The following is a 22,758-nucleotide window of genomic DNA, read 5'->3' as shown; positions in this document are numbered from 1 at the left end:
GTTGTGTTCCTGATTCCAGGCTGGGATGTCAACTATGCTGGAATTTGTCTTTGAATGTCTCTTTTTAATTTGTTGCAGCTACTTCATCAGTTCCTGCACTTAAGACAGAGCCTTCTCCCTCACTACCTTCTGCTGGTTCTCTGCCCAGCATGGTGTCCACTACTGCTTCACTTCTGCCTTCAGCATCGCAGCATGCAGGAACTTTTCCCAGCTTGCCTCAGTCCAGTGATCTGGCCAGCAGCTCACTCTCACAGTTAAGCAGGTACAGTAGTTGTGGTAAACTGAAAGGGGTTCAATTGTCAGGAAAGTACAGACATAAGGGTGATTGTGTATGGGGCTGTCAGGCACCAGGGTCTCTTTTCCTGCCATTAACTAGAATTAGGAGGGAGATTCAGAAGAGGCCAGAATGTTTCTGGTTGCAAAGTATGAGCTCTGGGCTGCCTCTTAATGATAGAGCAGCTGCTGCCCTGAAGTTTTCATGGTTGTCTTGGTTTAAGACAATTTAAGAGGTGGACACTTTGAAATAAGTTACCTCCCCTTTAGTTTTAACCAATCCCTTTCCACCAATAAGGAGAGATAAATATGAGTAGATGTTATAAATGCATATCATATTATTGGCTTTTCGCAAATATTATAATAAATGTTATATGTATAAGATTAGAAAATTTAGCTGTATTAATAGTTTCCTTAATTTCTGTTATTGATGAAACCTAGAAATAGTGGTATAATACATATATGTTAAGCTATGGCATAGTATTAAAACAAAAACTACTTTTGTTTGTATAACCCAAAGACTGAAAAAGATAGCTAGAGACCCCCCTGCATTCTTAAACTATCTTATCCAGATGAAGACCGCTGTGACCAGAGTTCTGGGGGAGGAATTTATTGCATTTCTGTTATCAGGGAATGTAAATCTCGATGGTGCCAAGAAGATTGATCTATTGGAAAGGGGGCAAGAGAAAACTAAACAGAAGAACACCAAAAATCCTAAGAAGAATGTATGAATATGTATGAGAATTTATGGATATGTAGTAGGGTTCTGTTTTTAAGGGACAATCCTTTGTTAGTAGGTGTGCTCTCTTGGCTGAATGCAGACACCCAGCCGTATCTGTATACTTTACTTTATTTTTATCTCCTAATTGTCTTTTTATTAAACTTTTAAATTTTATAAGAAAAATATGTTAACCTCATTTTTCACGGTAGATATAAGAGAAAAAACAATTTATTTGTTGTATTGCATTATGTTATGAGGAATGATTTCTCCCTGTTGTCTGCCCAGCAATAGGATATTAGCATTTACTAAAAAACCAACACAGAAACAGGCAAACATAATGTTATAAATGCAAAGGCAAATTCAGGTTAAAAAAAAAAGAGAAATTTATTATAAAACAAAGAACAAACAACGAGAAAAAACCACAATAAAATGGGCAGCGCAGCGCTGGGTGGACAGGGTCTATACCAAAGGTATAGGTGTTCCCAAATCCACGCTTGAGGGTTCTCTGGTCTGGGTTTTTATAGGGATTTTGTGTCTTGAGGCCAAATTCCAAGCAGGCACCATTCACTAAAGGTCCTTGATTGTTGGATGAATGGATTTCCTGGCATTGGAGAATAGAGTTAGTAAATGTCTGGGCAGAGTCTCCTCATATGTAAAGAGGTTTTTAATGTTCCCAGATTTCAATTTTGGTTTGGGCTATCAGGACGGAGTGGTGGGATCCGGGTTGGAGCCGATGGATATCTCGGCTGGGCTTTTCCCTTTGTCCAGTCTGATTGTTTCCCCAACAGCGGTCTGCCAGGTGGGGTGTTTGGTTCTGGTGATGAATATCTCCTCTGAGCTCGTTCCTTTGTCAGCCTGATTGCTTCCCCAACAGTGGTCTGCAGGGCGTGTTCAGGTCCGGCGATGGATATCTCTTCCGAGCTTGTCCTTTTGTTAGCTTGATGGCTCGTGTCCTGCTTATTCTTTTCGGTCGATGGGCGCAGGCTAGCATTGTTTTCTCCTGAATGGGAATTTGAAACTAGATCTGGGGAAGGACTTTTTGCCACACTGTTTTATTTTATATTATTACAAATATATTTAATTTGACCTTTACGAATTTTTATACATAAGTTTATCTATTACAATAATAACAGTAATAGTCACTAGTTACAAAATTGCTGAAATCTCACAGACTCCCTGGGAACAAGGAGAAATTAAAAAATGGCAGAGTAACCCCTCCCCCAAGATGGCACCCTCCACAGACAACCACGTGTGGAAAGACTAAGATGGCAGCAGCCCTCTCCCCTCTTTTCTCTCCAACAGCGGCGGCAGCTCCATTGGTGAAGGTGGCTGGCACACTCTGGCAGCTGGAACTTGGTCAAGGGCTAGAACTTGTGCAGGGACTTTGCCTTCCTCTTGGCAGAAGATGGCAAGGCAGCCAGCTGGGGCAACTTTGCGCCTTCCTATTTCCACGGGGCACTGCTGGTGGGCTGGGGCGATTGTATGGAGCAGGGCTGTTTTGTTCTTCTTGCAATGCTGCAGCTGCAGGCAGGCCCTCGTGGAATTTTCCTTGAGGCAGTCTAGGACCACCTCTCAGAAAAAAAACTACCTGAGGCAACCCTCTAGGAAAAAAACCAAAAGAAACACAAAGGAGAGCCTCTGCCCATTCGTGCCTTGGCTTTATCTCCCTGTAAGAACAAAGGGGATAAAGCCAGAGCCATGAGGCAAGAGAGAGCTCTGCCTGAGTGCCTCAACCTCAAAAAACCTGGGCACCTCCTAGCCCTTGCACGGTTGTTTTCCTGCTGCAGGGTCTTAAAGAGACAGTAACAATTTTGGGCACCGATAGATAAGGAATACAATAACATTTTGGGTTACCCAAGACAGTGGTATATAAACAACTTTGTGTTTTAAGTACCTCTTGCTTCAGTCATGTCAGCTAAATTGATTCCTCCAGTTTGTTTTTCCTACTTTTTCTGCAGTGCCTGCTGTTTGTTTAGAGTTGTATGTTTGAAATTATTCCCTAACGATTTACTTCCTGGCTAATTTTGAAATATCGTTTTTTCATTTATATTTGTATTTCTTAAAAATAGAAAATGTAAATTTTTCCACAGGGAAAGTGTGTGCCTTTTTCTAAGACATTTCCTTAAGACACTTTGAAATGTCAGATTAATGTTCCTGGAAGTGCATTTAGTACAGCTTAGCTCATTAACACTGATTTTTTTAGTGCCTGTTACTTGAGCTTTGCCCTTGGACAGGTGACATCCTGAAGCTGTGCTGATTATGTTTTAATACTCACCTTTTTATTATATTTGTTAATATAAGAGACTAATTTTATGGGCTATCACAGTTTTTTTTTCTGTTTCACAGCTAGGACATAGTCTCTTAATACACTAGTGTTTTCTGTTGAATAACATGGTAAATGTGTCAAACAACAAGAATTCATTTATTCACATTGAAAATATATCCCCACATTTGTTTGTTGAAAAGCTGTGTATATTGGTAGAAATTTTAGTTGGAGGATTGATGCTGTTGGTCAGATACAAAGCACCATGAAAGATGATTTCTGAATTCCAAGCATGTTTGGCTTGGTTGTAGTAGTGGTTCTTGTCTGTCTCTACCATAGGTCAGATAGTGAATTAAGGCTTTTAGAAGAGCTGGAGAGAGTGGGCAAAGGAGTGGTTTAAAAACGTATGTAGGACTGAACTGTTTCTTTCCTTGCTGCTTGAAGTGGTGTCATTGTAATTTCTGCAGGCAGAGAACAGTTTTAAGGAGTCAAATTAAAATTAATCTATGGAACTGCCAAGATTTATTCTGGTTCCACACCTCAAAGAGCTGCCAGAAGTGTTTGCCCTTTAATTAGGGCATATAATTTAGCCTGTAACTTTGCTATGAAAACTACTGTATTTTCTTGTGACTATTTCCATAGAGGACGCTAAAATATTTGCTATGGTTAGGATCTCTATTGCTTCTGATTTCACATGAGGAGGATTTTTTTGAGCACCAAACCATACATAGTTTTTATATATTTGCTTTATCAATGTTCAATTTGTTTACTGTGCTGTAAGTTATGTTCTTGACCTCGAATGTAAGGTATAACTTCTGTCACTGTAAATGTTTAAAAAACATTTCAGTCACTATTCAGGGAGATCTTTGGATTACAGATGTATGTCAGTGCTGCTGTTAGTGCCAAAAATTCACAGGCCTGGTCAGTTAGGAAAAAAATATGGTGCTAAAGCAGAGTTGCTTTCTAAAGCAAAGTTGTTGCAAATGTTTTTCATCAGGGGATTCTTTATTTTCATATTTTACAGCATATGTGTAAAACTGAACTAATAGTTCTGTTTCATCTTTTCAAAGAAGAAATTGTTTTTGGTAGGGTGTAGTGGTATGAATTGGTTTTGATTAAATTGACAGATTCTGTAGTAGTATGGCTAACTTTTGGGCTTTCACAGATGTTCTTCATTTGCTGGGGATTTTTTTTTTGAGCCCTGTCTTTTGAGTGTTTCTTGGGGCTTTTGGTAGTTATGGGGCAAATACCCTGCAGTTCTAATTGGTTTAACTAATGTTATGCAGGTTATGTGAGAAATACCATAATGAGTCAAACCAAAGCACTATCTCACCTAATTAATACTTGTGCCCTGTGGCAAGCAGCAGCAGTTGCTTATGAAAAGAATGAGAAACAAGCCATGTATTTGTGTGAGCATTCTTCTGGTTTTGGACTTTACATGTCTTAGAGTCATTGCTACATGATTCCTGAACCAGCAGTTGTTTTTCTAAAAATATAGTAATTTGATAAATATAAATGAATGGTGTTTTAGCTGTTTCTTGTTAGTAATACTTGTCTCTGTGCTTCATTTTTTTCATTAAACCATAGTAGGATATTAGTTAAAGGGAAAATGTAGGGGGGTGTGTGTATATATATACACACACACTTCTACAGACAATTTTTTCTGTATTATCCTACTGTGTGTATATGTGCATACACATAGCTACAATTTTTATTCTTTAAATAATAGTCTACTACCTACTCCGTATATATATGTGCGTGTATATACATAGATATATATTAAAACTTATTTTGAAAAAAAAGAATTTTATTAACTCTTTGCAATTTCTTTTTAGCTCCCTTTCCAATCATCAGAGCAGCCTCTCCCCTGCCTCAGTGTTGTCTTCAAGCACATCACATGTGGTAAGTCCTATTTGCATGTGGTAAGTCCTATTTGCATTTCCACAGATATTTGGCATATAGTCAGTTTATCTGATAATTAAGACCCTCTCTTAGTTCAGTGTGTTCCAGTATGCTAATAACTGAAACGAGAACTTGATCTCAGGGAAGGTGGACTGACAGCTCTCTAGTGGTAAAAAAGTCTTTACCACTTGTGATTTGTACTAGATCAGAACTAGCTGTTACAGAGACTTGCCAGTCACACAACTGTAGAGGAAATTTTTGTGCCAGCAAGGGGGGATGGAATATAGAAAGAATTTCTTATAACAAATGTGTTTAAAAAACAAAACTTTAGGTGTGACTGTCTGAAACTGCTCTAAAATGTGGACTGTTTGCAGTCTCCACTGGAGAGGTTAGCTGGCAAAGTGCAGGTGATGGAGTGGTACCTGTCATGACAAATGCCTCAGGACAGATAATTTTAGAGTTTATCATGTGACATTGTTGACACCTGTGTATTTAATGTATTAGAGATAACAAGGCAAATGGTAGTGAACATAGTGCTCTAGATGAGGTTGCATAAATGAAAGTCAGAGACACCGCCTTGTCCTGTCTGTACAATCCCAGTTGGGATGTGCAGATAGGTTACTGCTTTTCTTTATGCTTGAATTTTGGTTTTTAATGCTCCACTCCTGCTGTATATGTAACTTAAAAATCACATTTACCAAAATGTCCTCTTTTTTTGTTGTCAGAGTTCTTTTTGGCTTCTGTGTGTTGATGATGCTGTTTTGCAGGTGTGATCAGTTTACAGCTAAAGCACTGTATTGCGCTGGATTCAAACCAGGAACTCCTTTATCCTCATGTGTTCCTGTAATACAATTTGTTTGTGTTTCAGTTTACCATATTGACTCTGTTGGGCACTGCAGTTTTAATCTTTTAAATTCCACAAATGCACTGAGGAAATCACAATAGCAGTGTCCTGTATTTTGAAAACAAATATTGTCTTTTGGAAGAATATAGTTTATTTAATATAACAAATACCAGCTTAAAGGAGTATACAAGCAAAAAGGTCAAGAAATAATGCAAGGAAATGACATTTGAGTTACTGTGGTATAATTTTGTGATGATATAGCGGTTTGAATTTAACTCTCATGTAATAATTTTCTTTGAATACTTAAAAATCACAAGCATGCAACTTAATTCCTTGTCTGATACATAGATAATGCATTATTTATGCTGCTGTTACTTAAAAGATTGTGGGGTTTGATTTTTAGTTTTGTGTCGTGTGTCGTCGTGTCCCCCCCCGCATCTTTCACTGTGCCTCATTTGCTCTGTGATCCTCATTCTTTTTGTCTCCTTTCTAGCACACTAGTGTTGAGAACACAACTTCGCTTCAGCCTTCAACAACTTTTTCAACTGCTTCAACCTCAGCCACTAGCACCACCTCTTCGGTTGTCAGCATGGCAAGCAGTATGAACACTACAGCTAGCCTTAGTCTGAGTGTTACCAGTGTGTCTGCTACCACACGGGCAGCTCCCTTAATGTCTTCAGGTTTGCAATATTAACAGTTTATGTGGAGAGACAGAAGACTTCAGTCAGCAAGGCTGTCAGTTGAACATCTTGCCAGCCATAGCTACGCTAAGAAATCCACACTCTTGACTAGCATTTTCAGCATGCTTTATTTCCTGGGTTATAAAATAAAATTGCCTGGGTTTGTGTATTTGAGATATTTGTTAGGATGTTATGTGGCATTTATGTAGCATATTCCATCCCCAAATAGCTTTATAAATAAAAAACAGAGCAATTCTGACTTTGGAAGTTTTGGACTAGGAGATTCACCCTGTTTGTATTCCAGGTTATAATTAGCTCTTTGCTGTGAGTTCACATTTGCTGTAATTTAAGTCTTCTCTGTGACTTGAATTCATTTGGCAATGTCAAAATATACTGCAATTTCCTCAATATCATATGCCACATCCCTATTGCCACATCTAGAGAAAGGAAAAAAGTGTCTGATGTCTGGATCATTCCACAGAAAATAGCACTTCAGAAAAAGGAACCACAGAGGGAAGGTTGGGAGGCTTCTTGCACTGAAGTGAAAGCAATGCTAAATTCTTTCTTTTCTAATCAGCCTGAACTGCTAAAAGGAAATCCTAGGGAGGGAAGTGAATGATTTAAATATTAAGATCAGACTTACTTACAGAAGAATTTCTCATTTCCATAGCTTGTAAATAAAGTGTCTGATGACCAGTCAAAGTGCATTTTTTTTTTACTTTTCTGCTTCCTAGCTCTGCTTCATGTAGGCAATTGAAACCATTTCAATTTCCTCTTTGCTATTCCCAGGTGCAGTAAGTCACCCACAAAAAGTATGCTGGCAACATTTAGTGCTTTCCAGTCTATTGCTGGTGATAAGGGGCAATATGTTGACAGAGCAGAAAATGAAAGATCATTTGCTCTTAGACTGAAAAATATGCCTGAATTTTGCCTTCAGGAGAGGACCAAGGAAAGGAGCTCCTGTAATTCTTGTAATTCTCTTGGACAGAGTAAATAACAAAATTAGACTGTTCTTTGATGGGACTCATTTCCTTGAGGCATGGTGTCCTGGGGTGACTTTATGATGTTAGTATCCTCAATCGTCTGTTCTGTTTATGCTGGATGTTAAGTTCTGCACATGGTTAAACTCTCCAGGCTATTTTAAGCATTTTCATCAACCAGCACAAAATTCTTCTCTGTAGTTCTGCTTTTACAAACTAAGACAGTGCAGCTTCCAGGACTTGTGAGCTATCTTGTCTCAATGCTGAAGCCTTTTCTTTTCTAAAGACTTGTTAAAGTGCCTGTATTTTAATTCTACAGGCAAAGCTCCCCCAAATCTGCCTCAAGGTGTACCACCCTTGTTGCATAACCAGTATATTGTGGGACCTGGAGGACTTCTGCCTGCCTACCCAGTAAGCAATTTGTTTGTCCTTGTTTGCTTAAGCCTTGGTGCAAGTGAGCCCTCCAGACCTGCTGTTGTCTATACCAAGGCATTTCTGTTGGCACATGTTGCACCTGGAATTCTTATTCCAAATGCTGAAGAATGTTAAATGTATTCAGTGAGGGTTTACTGTTGATAGTAAACTGTATAAGTGTTGGTACAAACCTGATCTGGCTGCTGTTGAAGCTGAACATGCATGTTGCTATGGTTTTCAGCATTATCAGGTTTTAGGCCCTTTGAATAAAATTAGACCCATTTAGGTTTGTATCACTGGAGTAGATAGTAATACATAGTAATGTAATAGTAATAGTGCATAGTAATAGTTGAAATGTGTCATGTGTCCTGTGAGTCATACTTTAATAGATTGCATATAACTTTTTGGTGTCTAACCAGGATCAACATATTTTTGGTTATCTTTTTTGAATCAGAAACTTTATTCTAATAATTCTTCTACATCACACCAAATGCAAGGGGATACCATAGGTTGCTTTGTGGTCTAGTCATCAAATCTTAAATCATGCTATTTTCAGAAGTGATTATTACAGCAAGGAAGGCTGTTGCTCTTACTCCCAATTCTGAATGCTGTGTAGATTTTTCACAATTTGATGAATGATGTATCTGCAAAAATCATATTGAACATGGGACAGTAATATTCTCAGAGGACTGCTGTCACAAGGAAACAAGATCAGAGTGAAAAGCCATTTTAAGTTTTGCTCTACTAGCCTTAAAATGCTACAGTGCACCATGATAGCACAATGTGACATATATATGTACATCTTTAGAATAGACCAGGCCTAGGTTAAACTGTTTAAATAGAGCCTCAAACTGATCATCATCAGAGAAATGTGTTATAATGTTTTATTTTTATCTGTATTTAAGCAGATTTATGGTTATGATGATCTCCAGATGCTTCAATCCAGGCTGCCAATGGTAAGTAAATGGCTTGGTTTATTTACTTTTAAACAAGTTATCTTCAGTGTTGATCATTTGTGCAACACAAATTAATTCGATAGTGACTGAGAGCTTTATGTTCTATATGCTGGTTTTTTAATCATCATTCTCTAGGTGGTTTAAATTGATACAATGAAACTGTCAATTTCTAAATAGAAGCAAATGTGCTCTGTGCTTTTGAGTGGAGAAATTTTTCTTTGTTATAGGGAGAGTATGATGTCAAATCTACTTGAAGTCTGTGTGTCAATGTTTTCTTTTACCAAGAGGTAGGACTGAACAGCAAGTAAACAAATTGGCAGCCAGTAGGTGCATATGGAAGGTTTTGGAGGTGCTCATGTCACCTAAACTGTGGGGAAAACAAAAAACCTCAGTTATAAATGAGTAGCCAATTTGATTAATAAAAAGAATTTATTCTATAATCAAAATACAATCATAAAAAGCTACAAGCAAAAGTCAGATCAGCGCTGAACTGGGCAAACAGCATCAGGTGAGACAGGGAGGGGCTCTCTAGCACCGCTTCACCATGCCTCACAAACTGCGACTGTCCCAGGGTGCCTTTTATATGTTTTCAGACTTTTTGGGGGTCCCTTGGAATACACTTCTTGCAGAAGAATATTCATGCTGTTTTGGGTGCATATGTTGTAATCTTGTCGGGCTTCTTGGAAATACACTTCTTGCAGACGAATATTCATGCTGTTTTGAGTGCATATCGTTATAATCTTATCGGATGGAGGTTTCTTGGAAATATGCCCCTTGCAGACAAATATTCATGCTGGCAATGAATACATTGAAGAAATGCATTGCCAATATCAATAGTGGCATACCACTTTGCTGCCTTGGACTCCAACTCATACTGGAGCTCCAGCATGTCCAGCATGGCAGCACTCAGTGGTGGAGTCACTTCATTCAAGGCATGATAGCCCACAGTCAATCTCCATTCTCCTTCAGATTTGCGCACAGGCCAAATGGGGCTGTTGAAGCGTGAGTGGGTTTTGCTGACCACCCCTTGGCTCTCCAGCTCTCGTATCATCTTATGGATGGGGATCACAGCATCTTGAGTTTTTCTGTACTGCCGGCAGTGCACTGTCAAAGTGGCAATTGGTACTCGTTGTTCTTCCCCCTTCAGAAGTCCTACTGCAGATGGACTCTCTGACAGTCCAGGCAAGGTGTTCAATTGCTTGATGCCCTCTCTCTCTACAGCTGCTATCCCAAATGACCACCTGAGTCCCTTTGGGTCTTTGAAATACCCACTTCGGAGGAAGTCTATGCCCAAAATGCATGGGGCCTCTTGGCCAGTCACAATAGGGTGTTTATTCTACTCATTTCCAGTCAGGCTCACATCAGCTTCCACCAAAGTAAAATCCTGTGATCCACCTGTGATGCCAGCAATAGAAACAGATTCTACCCCTACATGTCTTGATGGGATTAATGTGCACTGCACACCAGTGTTGACCAAGGCCTCATATTTTTTGGTTCTGATGTGCCAGGCCAACAAATCCACACAGTCCAAAAGGCACGGTTTTCCCTAGCCTCTACCTGGCTAGAGGCAGGTCCCCTCTAAACCTCGTTATCCTTCTTTCCCTGGGCATATGTCTTGGATGTTCCTTCAAGGGCATCGGACATGTTGTCATCATTATAATACCTGGCAGTTTGGCTACGAGCTACTGGAGCAGCTTGCTTTTTGGTGGAACTTTCTCTCTGAGTCTTGCTGTCTTTCAATTCAAGTGCCCGTTGTGCCAGAGCAGCAGTAGATTTTCCATCCCATCTCCTCATGTTTTCCCCACAGTCACGCAGGAAGAACCACAGCTCAGCTTGTGGGGTGTACCTTCTCTCCTTCTCTGGGGGATGTTTGTGTTTGGTACCAGGATTTCTGACCTGTATTGCCAAGATTTGGAGAAAGCCCTCTTTAATCTCCTCCCTGAGTTTCTTGTGGTTCTCCTCCATCTTGTCTTCTAATTTCTGCAGACGTGTTTCCACAGCTGCGATTCTTGCATGTGTGGGGCCATGCACGGCATCTGCATATTCTCAGAGCTTCTTTGCCATATCAAGCACGGTCTCCTCTCTGTCATCCCGCTTCATTATTGCTAAAGCAGAAGCATATTCTTGTGGCCCGAGTCGTATAAGTTTTTGCCACATCACGGATGTACATGGTACCAAGTCTGGGTTCCTAGTGTTTAGGTCATCTGAGAAGACAATCTCTGCCACTGCCATTTCTCTCAATCATTGAATCCCTTGTTCTATGGTCTTCCACTGTGTTTTCTGCATATAGAGATCATCTGCACACAGGTATCTTTGTGCCACACTTCCCAGGATCTGTGCCCAGAGACTGTGAGGATTAGCCCCCCATATCATTCCTTGGTCTATAACAGGATCATGCGACAGGGATCCCAAATGCCTTGCTTCAGTGCTGTCCAGAATTGTAGCCTCACCTGCGGCGTCCCAAAGACGGACTAACCAACTAATTATAGATTCATCAGGTTGTTGAGTGTAATACTTTCTTAGGCCACAAAGGTCCTTCAAGGAAAAGGAATTAATAGCGACTTTTGATTTTGTGTCAGTTTCTGGCCTTGAGGGTCCTTCCCCCATATCATCATCATCATCCACTGGCCAATTGGTTTTGGGTTTGTGTTTCATGCCTCTTGTGGTAGGAGCAACAACCATTGGTTTAGGCTCACTGTCTGGTTTAGCTGCTGGCTTAGCTGCAGCCTGAGTGATGGGTAGCTGCTGATTTATCTTGCTGCCTCACTGCCTCTATCTCCTGTCATACAGTATCTAGCAGCATGCGGTAAGCATACACCAGGGCTCAGCTTATTGCAATGATCTTTTTCTCCTTAGAATCATCATGGCACTTCTCTTTCAGGAATTTCCCCACCTCAGCTGTGTTATAAATGCAATGGCAAAATAAGGTCAATAAAAAGCAATTTATTATAAAACAATTTAAGCACCTGCAACGAAAGAGAAAAACCACAATAAATAGGTCAGCGCAGCGCTGGGTGGACAGGGGTCTATACCCAAGGTATAGGTGTTCCCAAATCCACACCGTATGGGCTGCAGTCTGGGGTTCTTATAGGGGTTTTGTGCCCTGAGGCCAAAACTCCGAGCAGTCACTGTTCAACAAAGTGTCTTGATGGTTGGTTGAATGGATTTCCTGGAACCGGGGAACTGAATCAATAGACAGTGGGGCAGAGTCTCCTCATATGTAAAAAGGTCCTGGATGTTCCCCGATTTTTGGGCCATCAGGACGGAGTGGTTGGCTCCCGGGTTGGGGCCAATGAATATCTCGACTGGGCTTCTTTCTTTGTCTAGTTTGATTGCTCCCCACTTGTAGCTTGTCAGGCGGCTTGTTCAGGTCCGGTGATGAGTATCTCATCCGGGCTTGTTTCTTTTGTCCAGCCTGATGGCCCGTGTCCTGCTTATTCTTTTAGGCTGATGGGTGCTGGCTAGGATCATTATCTCGATGCTGGTAGAATTGTTCTCTCTAAAATGGATGTTTGCAGCTGGATCTAGGGAGGAATCCCTAGCCACACTATATTTTTTATTTTCTCATGTTATTATACTACAGATATATTTATTTAGGTCTTTACGAATTTTTATTCATAACTACATTTATTACAGTCCCCCGCCTAATACTTCATCACATTAAAAATTCGTATTATTTTATCTAATCTTATAGAGGGAGGAGTGTGGGATTAACCACATTCACCTTCCTCCCAGTCTGATAGTGAATTCTCACAATATTCTTGAGACAGGTTGTTTCTTTTCAAAATTTCTTAAGGCTTTAATTGCGTTTCTGTTCTCCTTTTCCTCCTCTAATTTCATTAGTTTAGAGAGAGGAGTGGGTCTCCCTTGTGCTTTCTCTGGATCAATTGGAAGGGTGGCAATCTGCATTCCTTGCAAAACAGAGTGAATTAGTCTGATGAAGCAAGGAATTAAACAGGGAAGAAAAATGATTCCGGCAATTGAACAGACTATGAAAAATACTAACTTTTTCCACCAAGCCCCTTGCTTAAATATTTGGTTCCACCAGGAGGCTTGTAGGATTGAATTCCATTTTTGAACTGGCACATGCGCTACCTTCTTTATTTCAGCAGCTAATCCTTTTATTGTTTCACCATAATCGTCTATTTCCATGCAGCACTCGGATTCGTTGTATCTACTACACACCCCTCCTTCCTCGGCTAGCAAATAATCGAGAGCTAATCTGTTTTGGTATACAAAAGCTCTCATTTGTGAATGTTGTTTTGCTAGGAGTTCTAGGGCTTCTGAGGTGTGGTTGGAAACTACTTCCACTACTGCTTGTAACCTGATAAGTCTGTTGAGGAGATAAATGTGGGTTCTGTAACCCCAACTGCCATCATTTGCCCAAGTAGCGGGCCCATAATATTGAATAATTCTTTCGGCAGGCCATTCTTCCTCTTTCCATTTCTGGTTGCCCCCTGCCATTGGTAGTTCCCGTTTTAATTCTCTCCTTTGTCTATTTAGTGTTTCAAAGAGGGGGGCTCCCAATGATTTACTCTCTGTTCTGGGTAGAGTAAAGAAAAAGGGCCGAATTATTCCGAGTGTGCAGGATCCTTTCCATTTTCTAGGTAGCTCGCTATATGCCTTTTTCTCACATATCTAATATATGCCATCAGGAGCTTCCCAACCCCTGTTCAATTTTGCCGGATCATCCCAGTATTTCTTTAGGCCTTCTAGTGCATGGAAGGGATTGGCCCCAGGGTTTTTGTACCAGCATAGCCCAATTATTTCCATCCATTCGCAGTTATTACCCTGGGTGCGACTCCAATAACCCGCAGGTGGTTCAGGTTGCCAAATTTTTGTTTTGCTGTCAGAATTCACCGTGAGTGTGTTTATACACGGAGTATAACCTACTAGATCGGTGAATTCTTTCCCTTCTCTGCTAATGCAGAAAGTCCCAATTATTCTTTGATCTATCACCCACCTCTCGGGTCTTCGTGTTGTTTTGGATAATTTTAAGCTCTTCTATTTTAAGAGTTGTTTTGGGGTGAGTCTTTCTCCCTTTCATGGCCACTTTTCGGCTGATCTCAAACCACTACATATCCAGCAATTCGATAGACCTAATTCTGTGGCAATCTCTTGCATTAGGTCTATGAATAGGTTCTGGTTGGGGTTTGGTAACCCCCAATTGCTGTATTGTTTTTCTAGCTGCTCATAATGTTCACTGAGAGAGTTAAGTCTCTCTTGTTCCAGCCTTCTTTTCCGATTTTCTATTTCTTGCCTCTTTAATTCTAAGGTTAACTGTTTTATTTTGCTTTCAGGATCTAACTCATCCTCATCTCTGGAGAAACAGAATACTTGGTCAAATTGAAAACATATCCGGTCATCATCACTTTTTAACAAATCCAAAATTATTGGTTCATTACTAAAGGAGGCCTTTTCTCCGTGTTTTAAATTTTTACCTTCCCAATATAATTTTCCTCCTATAGTACACGTTTTCAAGTTTGCTTTATTGTAACATATAGGATTGATTTTGTAATATGCTACAAAGGTGGATTGTCTTTTTCTTCCGATCCAGACGGTTTTATTAAATTGATTACAAATTGAAATTGGAGGAATCCCTCCCACTTCTCTCTTGTACTTGAAGTGGGTAGTTTTTGTCTTTTTTCTTTTAGGAGTTTGAAACTGCCCGTCCTTAAAACTTGCTCCTGAGCGGTAACACCAGACCTCCCCCTTTAATCTACAGATATTATACTGAGTGCCGTTGGAAAAACACATCCCCTTTTGCAGTTCCGGAGGACAGTCAATCATTCGTCCAGTTTCTGTGGCAGTCCGACACTGTTCACACTTCCCCAGGGGACTCTCCCCTGGAGGTACCTCAGGACTCATTCTCTTGGTCAAGCACACGGCTAGGTTCAGGACTGTCAGGATTCCCCACCATTGCATTCCTCTGCCTTGCTCTTCGCCCGTATAGGAACATACGGCGGGGATTACCATCTTCTCGGCAGCAGGGACTTTCTTCAGGGGTCCTTGTAGTCCTTACGGCGTACCTTCTCTTGAAAGTAGCCCACCGAGACGATTTAATTGGGTCTGTCCTACACGGTACTTTAATTGTTTTTCGGCACTCGATTTCTAAAGCCTTGGCTTTAGAATCTAACTGGCCTCTTAACCCCTTTTGGAACAATAGGAACCACTCAGGAGAGTCTAGTTCCAAGGACCCCGCCCGGGTGGCAAGTGTTAAGAAACGGCTAGTCTCCTCCTGTTCTTTCTCTAGACACTTTGTGCACAATCTTTTAGGTTTGTACCCTCCTAAACAGTGGGCTACCCAAATCTGTTTACAATAAGCACACTCGAAGTGGATAAATGGAAAACAATTACAATCAGGATTAATACAATTTATCTGATCGTCACTTGTCATTTGTGATGACGCCGGAGTTTGATTTTCAGTTCTCCCGGAGGTGTGGTGACTTTCCACTCGGAGGAGTTGTAATCCGTTACTTTTCTCACTCGAGATGAGTGTGTCCAGCCCCTTTCTGCAGTCCGGACAGCTGTATCTGTGGTCAGGAGGACGAGAAACGGTCCTTCCCAGTGTGGGTTGAGGGGGAGTTCCTTCTAAGCTTTGATCAGGACTTTATCCCCTGGCTGTATTTGGTGTATGGCAAATCCTAGTGTTGAGCTTTGGGGAATCAGTCCTCTTTTCCGCAGATCCTGTAAATTTTTGTTTATAGAAATGAGATATGGTTGTATCTGCACATCCTCCACCTGAGGGTGTGCTACCGGCATTCCATGTTTATATGGCATCTCATACAACATTTTAAAGGGAGACAGACCTGTCTCAGAGTGCGGCATAGTTCTTATATTCAGTAGCACAGGGGGAAGACACTTAATCCATGACATCTTTGTTTCAATTATAAGTTTAGATAGTTGAGATTTCAATGTTTGATTCATTCTTTCTACTTGTCCTGAACTCTGAGGATGCCAAGGGGTGTGATATTGCCATCTGATGCCTAGGGCTTCTGAAATTTGTTTAATAATTTTTGACGTGAAGTGTGTTCCTTGGTCTGAATCAATGCAATCTACTATCTCATATCTGGGAATGATTTCTTCTAATAAAATTTTTGACACTGTTTGGGCTGTTGCCCTTGCTCTGGGAAAGGCTTCTACTCAATGTGTCAATTTATCTACTATCACTAATAAAAATTTGTATCTACCGATTTTTGGTAGTTCGGTGAAATCCACCTGGATTCTTTCAAATGGCCTGTATGAGAGGGGGCGACCTCCCCAAGCCGTTTGCTTAAATTTTGATCGGTTTACTTTTTGGCATATCACACATCCTTGTACCTCCTGTTTGGCAAGTTCAAAGATCCCTTTGCACCCGAAAAATTTTAGAAATTGTTCGGCTAATGCTCGGGTTCCCCAATGAGTCTGTTTATGTAATCTTCGCAGTATCCCCCTTGCCATCCCTTTTGGAATTAATTCTCTTCCATCAGGTAACCACCATTTTCCCTTTTCAAAGTTTCTTCTTACCTTTTTGAATTCCTCTATCTCCCTCTCCGAAAGGAGAGTGGGGACTTCTGGTGATTCTTCCGGGGTTATTTCAGGAATACTTACGGTTAACAAAGCCGTTCGTTTTGCCTCTTTGTCTGCCAGGTTGTTACCTCGGGTGTGGAACTGCCATCCCGTTTGGTGTCCTTTTACATGGACAACCGATATTTCTTTCGGTTCTCTGACAGCCTGTAGAATTTGTCGAATGATTTCCCCGTGGATTAACCCTTTTCCTTTCGTATTTATCAGACCCCTTTCTTCTCAAATTTTCCCAAAAGTATGTACTACTCCAAAAGCATACCGTGAATCTGTATAGATGGTCCCCCTCTTTCCTTTCAATCCCCGGAGGGCTCTTAGGAGAGCATAAAGCTCGCAAGCTTGTGCAGACCAGCTTGCTTTCAGGGGGCCTGATTTCACAATATCTCCTGATATGCCATTCACTATAGCATATCCTGACTTTCTTTTCCTTTCAACAACTTTCAAGGATCCATCTATAAACCACTTTTCTCCCCCTTCTAATTCCTGATCTTCTAAATCTGGTCTAACTTTAGTTTGCAATTCTACAGTTTCAACGCAATCGTGTAATAGTTTTTCTGTTGGTTCCCCAAACAGGAACTGCGCAGAATTCTGCGCAGTAGTGGTTCTTAATTCTAAACCAGGCGAACTGATTAAGATGGCTTCATATTTCAGAAGCCTTGAATCAGTCAACCACTTTTCTGCTTTCTGTTGTAAGATATTTCTCACATCATGTGGGGTGTAGACTATCAAGGGAGCTCTAAAAGTTACCTTTTTTGCTTCCCCTACCAACAAAGCTACTGCCGCAATTGCTTGCAAACAAGTAGGCCAACCCCGACTAACCGGGTCTAAAATTTTCAAGAGAAACCCTATGGGCTTCTTTTTTTCTGCCCACTCCTGGGTCAGAACTCCTTGTGCTGTTTGTCCATTCACATCCACGAATAACTGAAATTCTTTATTGGTATCCGGTAAAGTTAGTACGGGGGCAGTTATGAGGGCATCTTTTAATTTCTGAAAATTAAATTCATCTTGCTCAGTCCATTTCAACCTGTCAGTATTTAATCTTTCATACAAAAATTTCACTTTTTCACTGAAACCTTCAATCTATTGTCTGCAATATCCCAAGAGCCCTAAAAATTGCCTAATTTGTCTTTTTGTTTTAGGTGCAGGGAGTGCAAGAATCCCGGCTACCCTCTCAGGGTCTAATTTCTTTTTTCCCTGAGATATCAAATGTCCAAGATATTTTATTTCGGGCTTCGTGAATTGCAGTTTGGATTTCGATACTTTTAACCCCTTTTGTCCCAAAAAGTTTAACAAAGCAATCGTGCTTCTCCTCACGTTTTCTTCAGTTGTTCCAGCTATCAATAGGTCATCAACATACTGCAGGAGCTTTGTCCCGCCCTCAGGAACAAATTGCGTTAGCAATTGTTCCAAAGCCTGCCCGAAAAGGTTCGGGGATTCCACAAACCCCTGAGGGAGGACTGTCCACCTTAGTTGTTGTTTTCGGTTTGTGTCTGGGTCTTCCCACTGAAAGGCGAAATAATTTCTACTTTTTTCATCCAGAGGGAAAGTCTAAAAAGCATCTTTCAAATCGATTACACTATACCATACATCTTCAGGTGAGAGTCTGTTCAGTAAAGTGTAAGGATTGGCCACCACCGGGAACCTGGTTCGGGTTCTAGCATTTACAGCTCTGAGGTCTTGAACCAATCGGAAACTGCCATCTGTTTTTCTTACAGCCAGGATGGGGGTGTTATGCTGAGACATACAGGGTTCTAGGGTACCCCCTTTAAGGAGGTTGTCAATTACTTGTTTCAATCCTCTTCTCCCTTCCATCGGGATGGGGTATTGTTTGATCCTAATAGGGTCATCAGGGTCTTCGATTTCTATTTTAATAGGCTTGATATCTAATTTCCCGATTTCCCCTTTTGAGTGCCACACTCTAGGGTTAATTTCTTCTTCGTCTTTGGGAGTTAGTTTGAATAATTTTACTACTAATTCAGAGTTTTTAACAACAATATTAATTCCTAATGCAACAATCATGTCTCTTCCTAATAAATTATAATCTGCTTCTTCTACAAGCAATAAATTTCCTAAACAAATTTTAATTTCCGATTTTATTTCCACATTCTTTATTACAGATACTTTGAAAGGATCCCCCTTGGCTCCAATTACAAAAACCTTTTCCCTACTTGTCACACACCCCTCTGGTAATTTTTGCAGAGTACTCCTCTCTGCTCCAGTCTCTACTAAAAAGATTACCTCCTGCCGCTGGGGACCCACTTTTAATTTTATCAAGGGCTCCTTGGATGTTCTTGTCCCCAAAAAAAAGAGCCCCCGACAGCCCTAATCTTCTTGAAAAATCTTTTCATCTTTTATTCTTTGCTTACAGTCCCGCTGAATGTGTCCTACTTTCTTACAGTAGTAACATTCGGGGATCTCTCTCCGCGGGGTGGGGGCTGCCTTGTGAGTGCCTTTCTGTTTTCTAGGTAGTGTTTTAAACTTACCTTGTGTTTGTTTTTGCTTTTGGACTTCTTTGACCGCAGCTACCAAAACCTTAGCTTGCAATCTCTGTTTTTCATCCTCCCTTCTCATATATACTTTTTGAGCTTCCCTCAGAAGCTCCTGGAGGCTTTTATCTTGCCACCCGTCAATTTTCTCTAATTTCCTCCTAATGTCTTCCCAGGATTTAGCAACAAATTGCGTTTTTAGTAAGACCTCTCCCACGGGAGAGTTCGGGTCAGTTCCAGAGTAGATCTGAAAACTTCGCCGTAACCTCTCTACCCATTCTGTGGGCGATTCCTCCTTTCCTTGACATTCCCCGAATACTTTACTAATGTTCTGACCTCGGGGAACTGCCTCCCTTTTTCCCTGAACAATCATGTTTCTTAAATCCATCATGTTTCACCTACCTTCCTCTGTCTGGGCATTCCAGCTCGGGCTCACGCTAGGCCATTTCTGGTCACCAGGTGTCCCTTGTGGATTGCGTCGGTCCCAGTCCCTGATACCAGCCTGCTTAATCATTTCTCTTTCCTCTTGATTAAACAGCGATCTCAGGATGGCTATAAGATCATCGTATGTATAAATACTACTTCCTAAAAAGTCATCCAGCCTTTCAGCCACTCCAAAAGGATCGTCCAACAATCGCCCCATCTCCTTTTTAAATGCTCTCACATCCCCGGAGTTAAGGGGAACATTCACAAATCCAATCACTCCCGGGGCTGTCGGTACTTCCCTGAGAGGGAACAACCGGTGCTCACTCTCACTACTTTCTCCCCCCTCTTCTCCCCCCATTTTTGCTTTCAACCGGGTTCTACTTGCAGGAGGGGAACTGGGGTTTGTGGGAGTTTTCCCTTTTGTTGATTGTGGGGACCCTGCCGCCACCCGGTTACCGGGAGGGACCCCTTCTGTTAGATGGGAGGGTCCCGGCTGTGGCGGCCGGACTGGCAGTTGCGGATAATGTGTTCCCCAGCCTTGTGCCGGAAAAACCTCTGAAGAGGTCACGGTGGCTGTGGTATCCGCTGGCGGGGGCAAGGGGAGCGCTGCCGGCACGGCTGCCGACGCTGATTCTTCCGCTCGGGATGTGTACATCCCAGTGGATTGTTCTTGGGAGCCCGAAGGTGCTGACGGCACCACTTGATCTACAGAAGAGGGCTCCGCCGGTCCATGGTATGGGGGTGGTAAATGGTCGAGAGGTTCCCAGGGTTCGGCTCTCGACCCACGTTTCTCTTTTTGTTTTATCGGGAATAACCCTACTCTAGCAGTTAACCAGAGCCTGGCATATTCCTTTTCCTCGGGGTCCGAGGGGACTTTGCTCTCTACATAGGAGAGCAATTCGTTACATGTCCATTTCTCAAACGTGCCTAACACCAGCCAAGTGAGGTGATTCCTCAGCTCCTGCCCTCCCCAGACCTCTGCACAATACTGAATCATTTTTGCTTTGGATTTCTTTTTTCTCTGGGGACAATTTTCCCAATATTTTAACATCCATCCCAAGGGACTTTTCGGTGGAATGTCCAGTGATCCCTCCGCCCGATCAGAGAGATTTTTTCCAGTGTTCTTTTTTTGTATCTTACTCTTCTTTTGTCCTATGTTTATTAAAAATGCCTTACCTTCTCTATGAGTCCTTTTTGTTTTTGCGTTGTGTCCGTTCCGCTTTCACCCGAGAAATCAGAGTTCGCTAATACTTACCTCTCAGCTAGCTGAGCCGGGGTCTCTTGTATTTAGCACTCCGATCCTCCTCTGGACCTTTACCTAGGTCCGTTGGCTGAAAGGGTTTACCAATTCCCGAGCCCAATAGGACGTACCTTCCCCTTTAGCCCCTTGTGATCAGTCCCTCGAGACGCCCTTTCGTCTCAGGTTTTTACTAGTGTGTAAGAGAGAACTTTTTCACAACCAGTCGCTTCCTTCGTGGTCGGCCAATTCCCTTGCGGGAGGATGGAAACGCGGCCTTGAAGTCCGCACTCGCTCCGTGATCAGATCACATCTCACACGCTCGCCCGATCACCTTGCTCAACCAGTAGTACTTACAGCTATTTTCCTACGTGGATGGCTTCGTGCACAATAGACGTTTTATGAGCAAAACAAGCCGCGGCTTCCTGAAGGCTCCGTGCCTTCCCGAGCTCTCTCTTCTGGATCCGTTTCTCTTTTATTTTGGTTTTTCTCAGCCTAAATTTAGTTCGGATATCGGAACGAGCTACGGGGGTTCTCAACTCACCAGGTCGCCAAAATCAGCGAGGGTACCCGCCCTGGGCAGTGAGATTCCCCCGCAGTTTCTCCGATCCGAGTCACGGCACCAATCTGTTATAAATGCAATGGCAAAATAAGGTCAATAAAAAGCAATTTATTATAAAACAATTTAAGCACCTGCAACGAAAGAGAAAAACCACAATAAATAGGTCAGCGCAGTGCTGGGTGGACAGGGGTCTATACCCAAGGTATAGGTGTTCCCAAATCCACACCGTATGGGCTGCAGTCCGGGGTTCTTATAGGGGTTTTGTGCCCTGAGGCCAAAACTCCGAGCAGTTACTGTTCAACAAAGTGTCTTGATGGTTGGTTGAATGGATTTCCTGGAACCGGCGAACTGAATCAATAGACAGTGGGGCAGAGTCTCCTCATATGTAAAAAGGTCCTGGATGTTCCTCAATTTTTGGGCCATCAGGACGGAGTGGTTGGCTCCCGGGTTGGGGCCAATGAATATCTCGACTGGGCTTCTTTCTTTGTCTAGTTTGATTGCTCCCCACTTGTAGCTTGTCAGGCGGCTTGTTCAGGTCCGGTGATGAGTATCTCGTCCGGGCTTGTTTCTTTTGTCCAGCCTGATGGCCCGTGTCCTGCTTATTCTTTTAGGCTGATGGGTGCTGGCTAGATCATTATCTCGATGCCGGTAGAATTGTTCTCTCTAAAATGGATGTTTGCAGCTGGATCTAGGGAGGAATCCCTAGCCACACTATATTTTTTATTTTCTCATGTTATTATACTACAGATATATTTATTTAGGTCTTTACGAATTTTTATTCATAACTACATTTATTACAGCTGGGTTCTGAATTTGTTCACATGGAAAGTCCCAGGCTATAGGATCAGGAAATTCCTTCAGGGTTTGGCCCATATCCTCCCATTCTCCACACCACTTAGGATTTTCAACACCTGGGTTTACTCCTGCGTCAGGGGTCTCATCAGCTCCTCTAGACATCTTGGTCTTCACTCTAGAGGAGCTGCAGACAATATAGAGGAAGCTTACCAGATGAAATAGCAGGCAAGTTCTTTCCTTAACACTCAGGGGAAACTGAACATTCTCAACAAGGGACGTAACAGATTCAAAGGAGAAGGAAAGGAAAGGCTGAAAAGTCTTACCCCCTGCTCCTCCTCTAACAAACTGGGTGCAGTTACCAATAAACCCCTGAAACATGCTACTGGGACTGGGACGCACGGTAGAACGAAGAAACCATAAACCGAATATACCTGGCACAAACTCAGTGTAGTAGTTTAACATTTAAGAAAAGCAATAAAAACCACCCACTGAAGTGATTTCTTTGAAAAAAGCTGCTGGGAGTTTCTTCTGTGCTTGAGATAGGCCAATAGCTAGCCAGTTCTGAGAACTGACAGCATTTTGCACCACAGAAAAATAAGTCTACCTATGTGAATACCACATTTTAAAAACCCAAGCTCGGGAACTTCTCTCTCTTT

General features: G+C 41.9%; 1 protein-coding gene across 11 annotated transcripts in view; it reads left to right on the top strand.

Annotated features, from left to right (window-relative positions):
* Positions 1 to 22,758, top strand: part of LOC131592130 (ubiquitin-associated protein 2-like) — a 216,174-nt gene that overhangs the window by 153,320 nt on the left and 40,096 nt on the right. For 9 of the 11 annotated variants that reach the window (XM_058863421.1, XM_058863417.1, XM_058863420.1 and 6 more), the window contains 5 exons: positions 79 to 262; positions 5,093 to 5,159; positions 6,497 to 6,683; positions 7,983 to 8,074; positions 8,983 to 9,033. In XM_058863421.1, the coding sequence (XP_058719404.1) occupies positions 79 to 262; positions 5,093 to 5,159; positions 6,497 to 6,683; positions 7,983 to 8,074; positions 8,983 to 9,033 (581 nt within the window). The remainder of the gene's footprint in view (positions 1 to 78; positions 263 to 5,092; positions 5,160 to 6,496; positions 6,684 to 7,982; positions 8,075 to 8,982; positions 9,034 to 22,758) is intronic. The other 2 variants (XM_058863415.1, XM_058863419.1) reach the window with 1 other exon arrangement.

Source organism: Poecile atricapillus, chromosome W (genome assembly GCF_030490865.1).
Source record: "Poecile atricapillus isolate bPoeAtr1 chromosome W, bPoeAtr1.hap1, whole genome shotgun sequence".
Lineage (NCBI taxonomy): Eukaryota > Metazoa > Chordata > Aves > Passeriformes > Paridae > Poecile > Poecile atricapillus.
The sequence above is the reverse complement of the archived record's forward strand: the minus strand, read 5'-3'. Positions and strand labels throughout refer to the sequence as shown.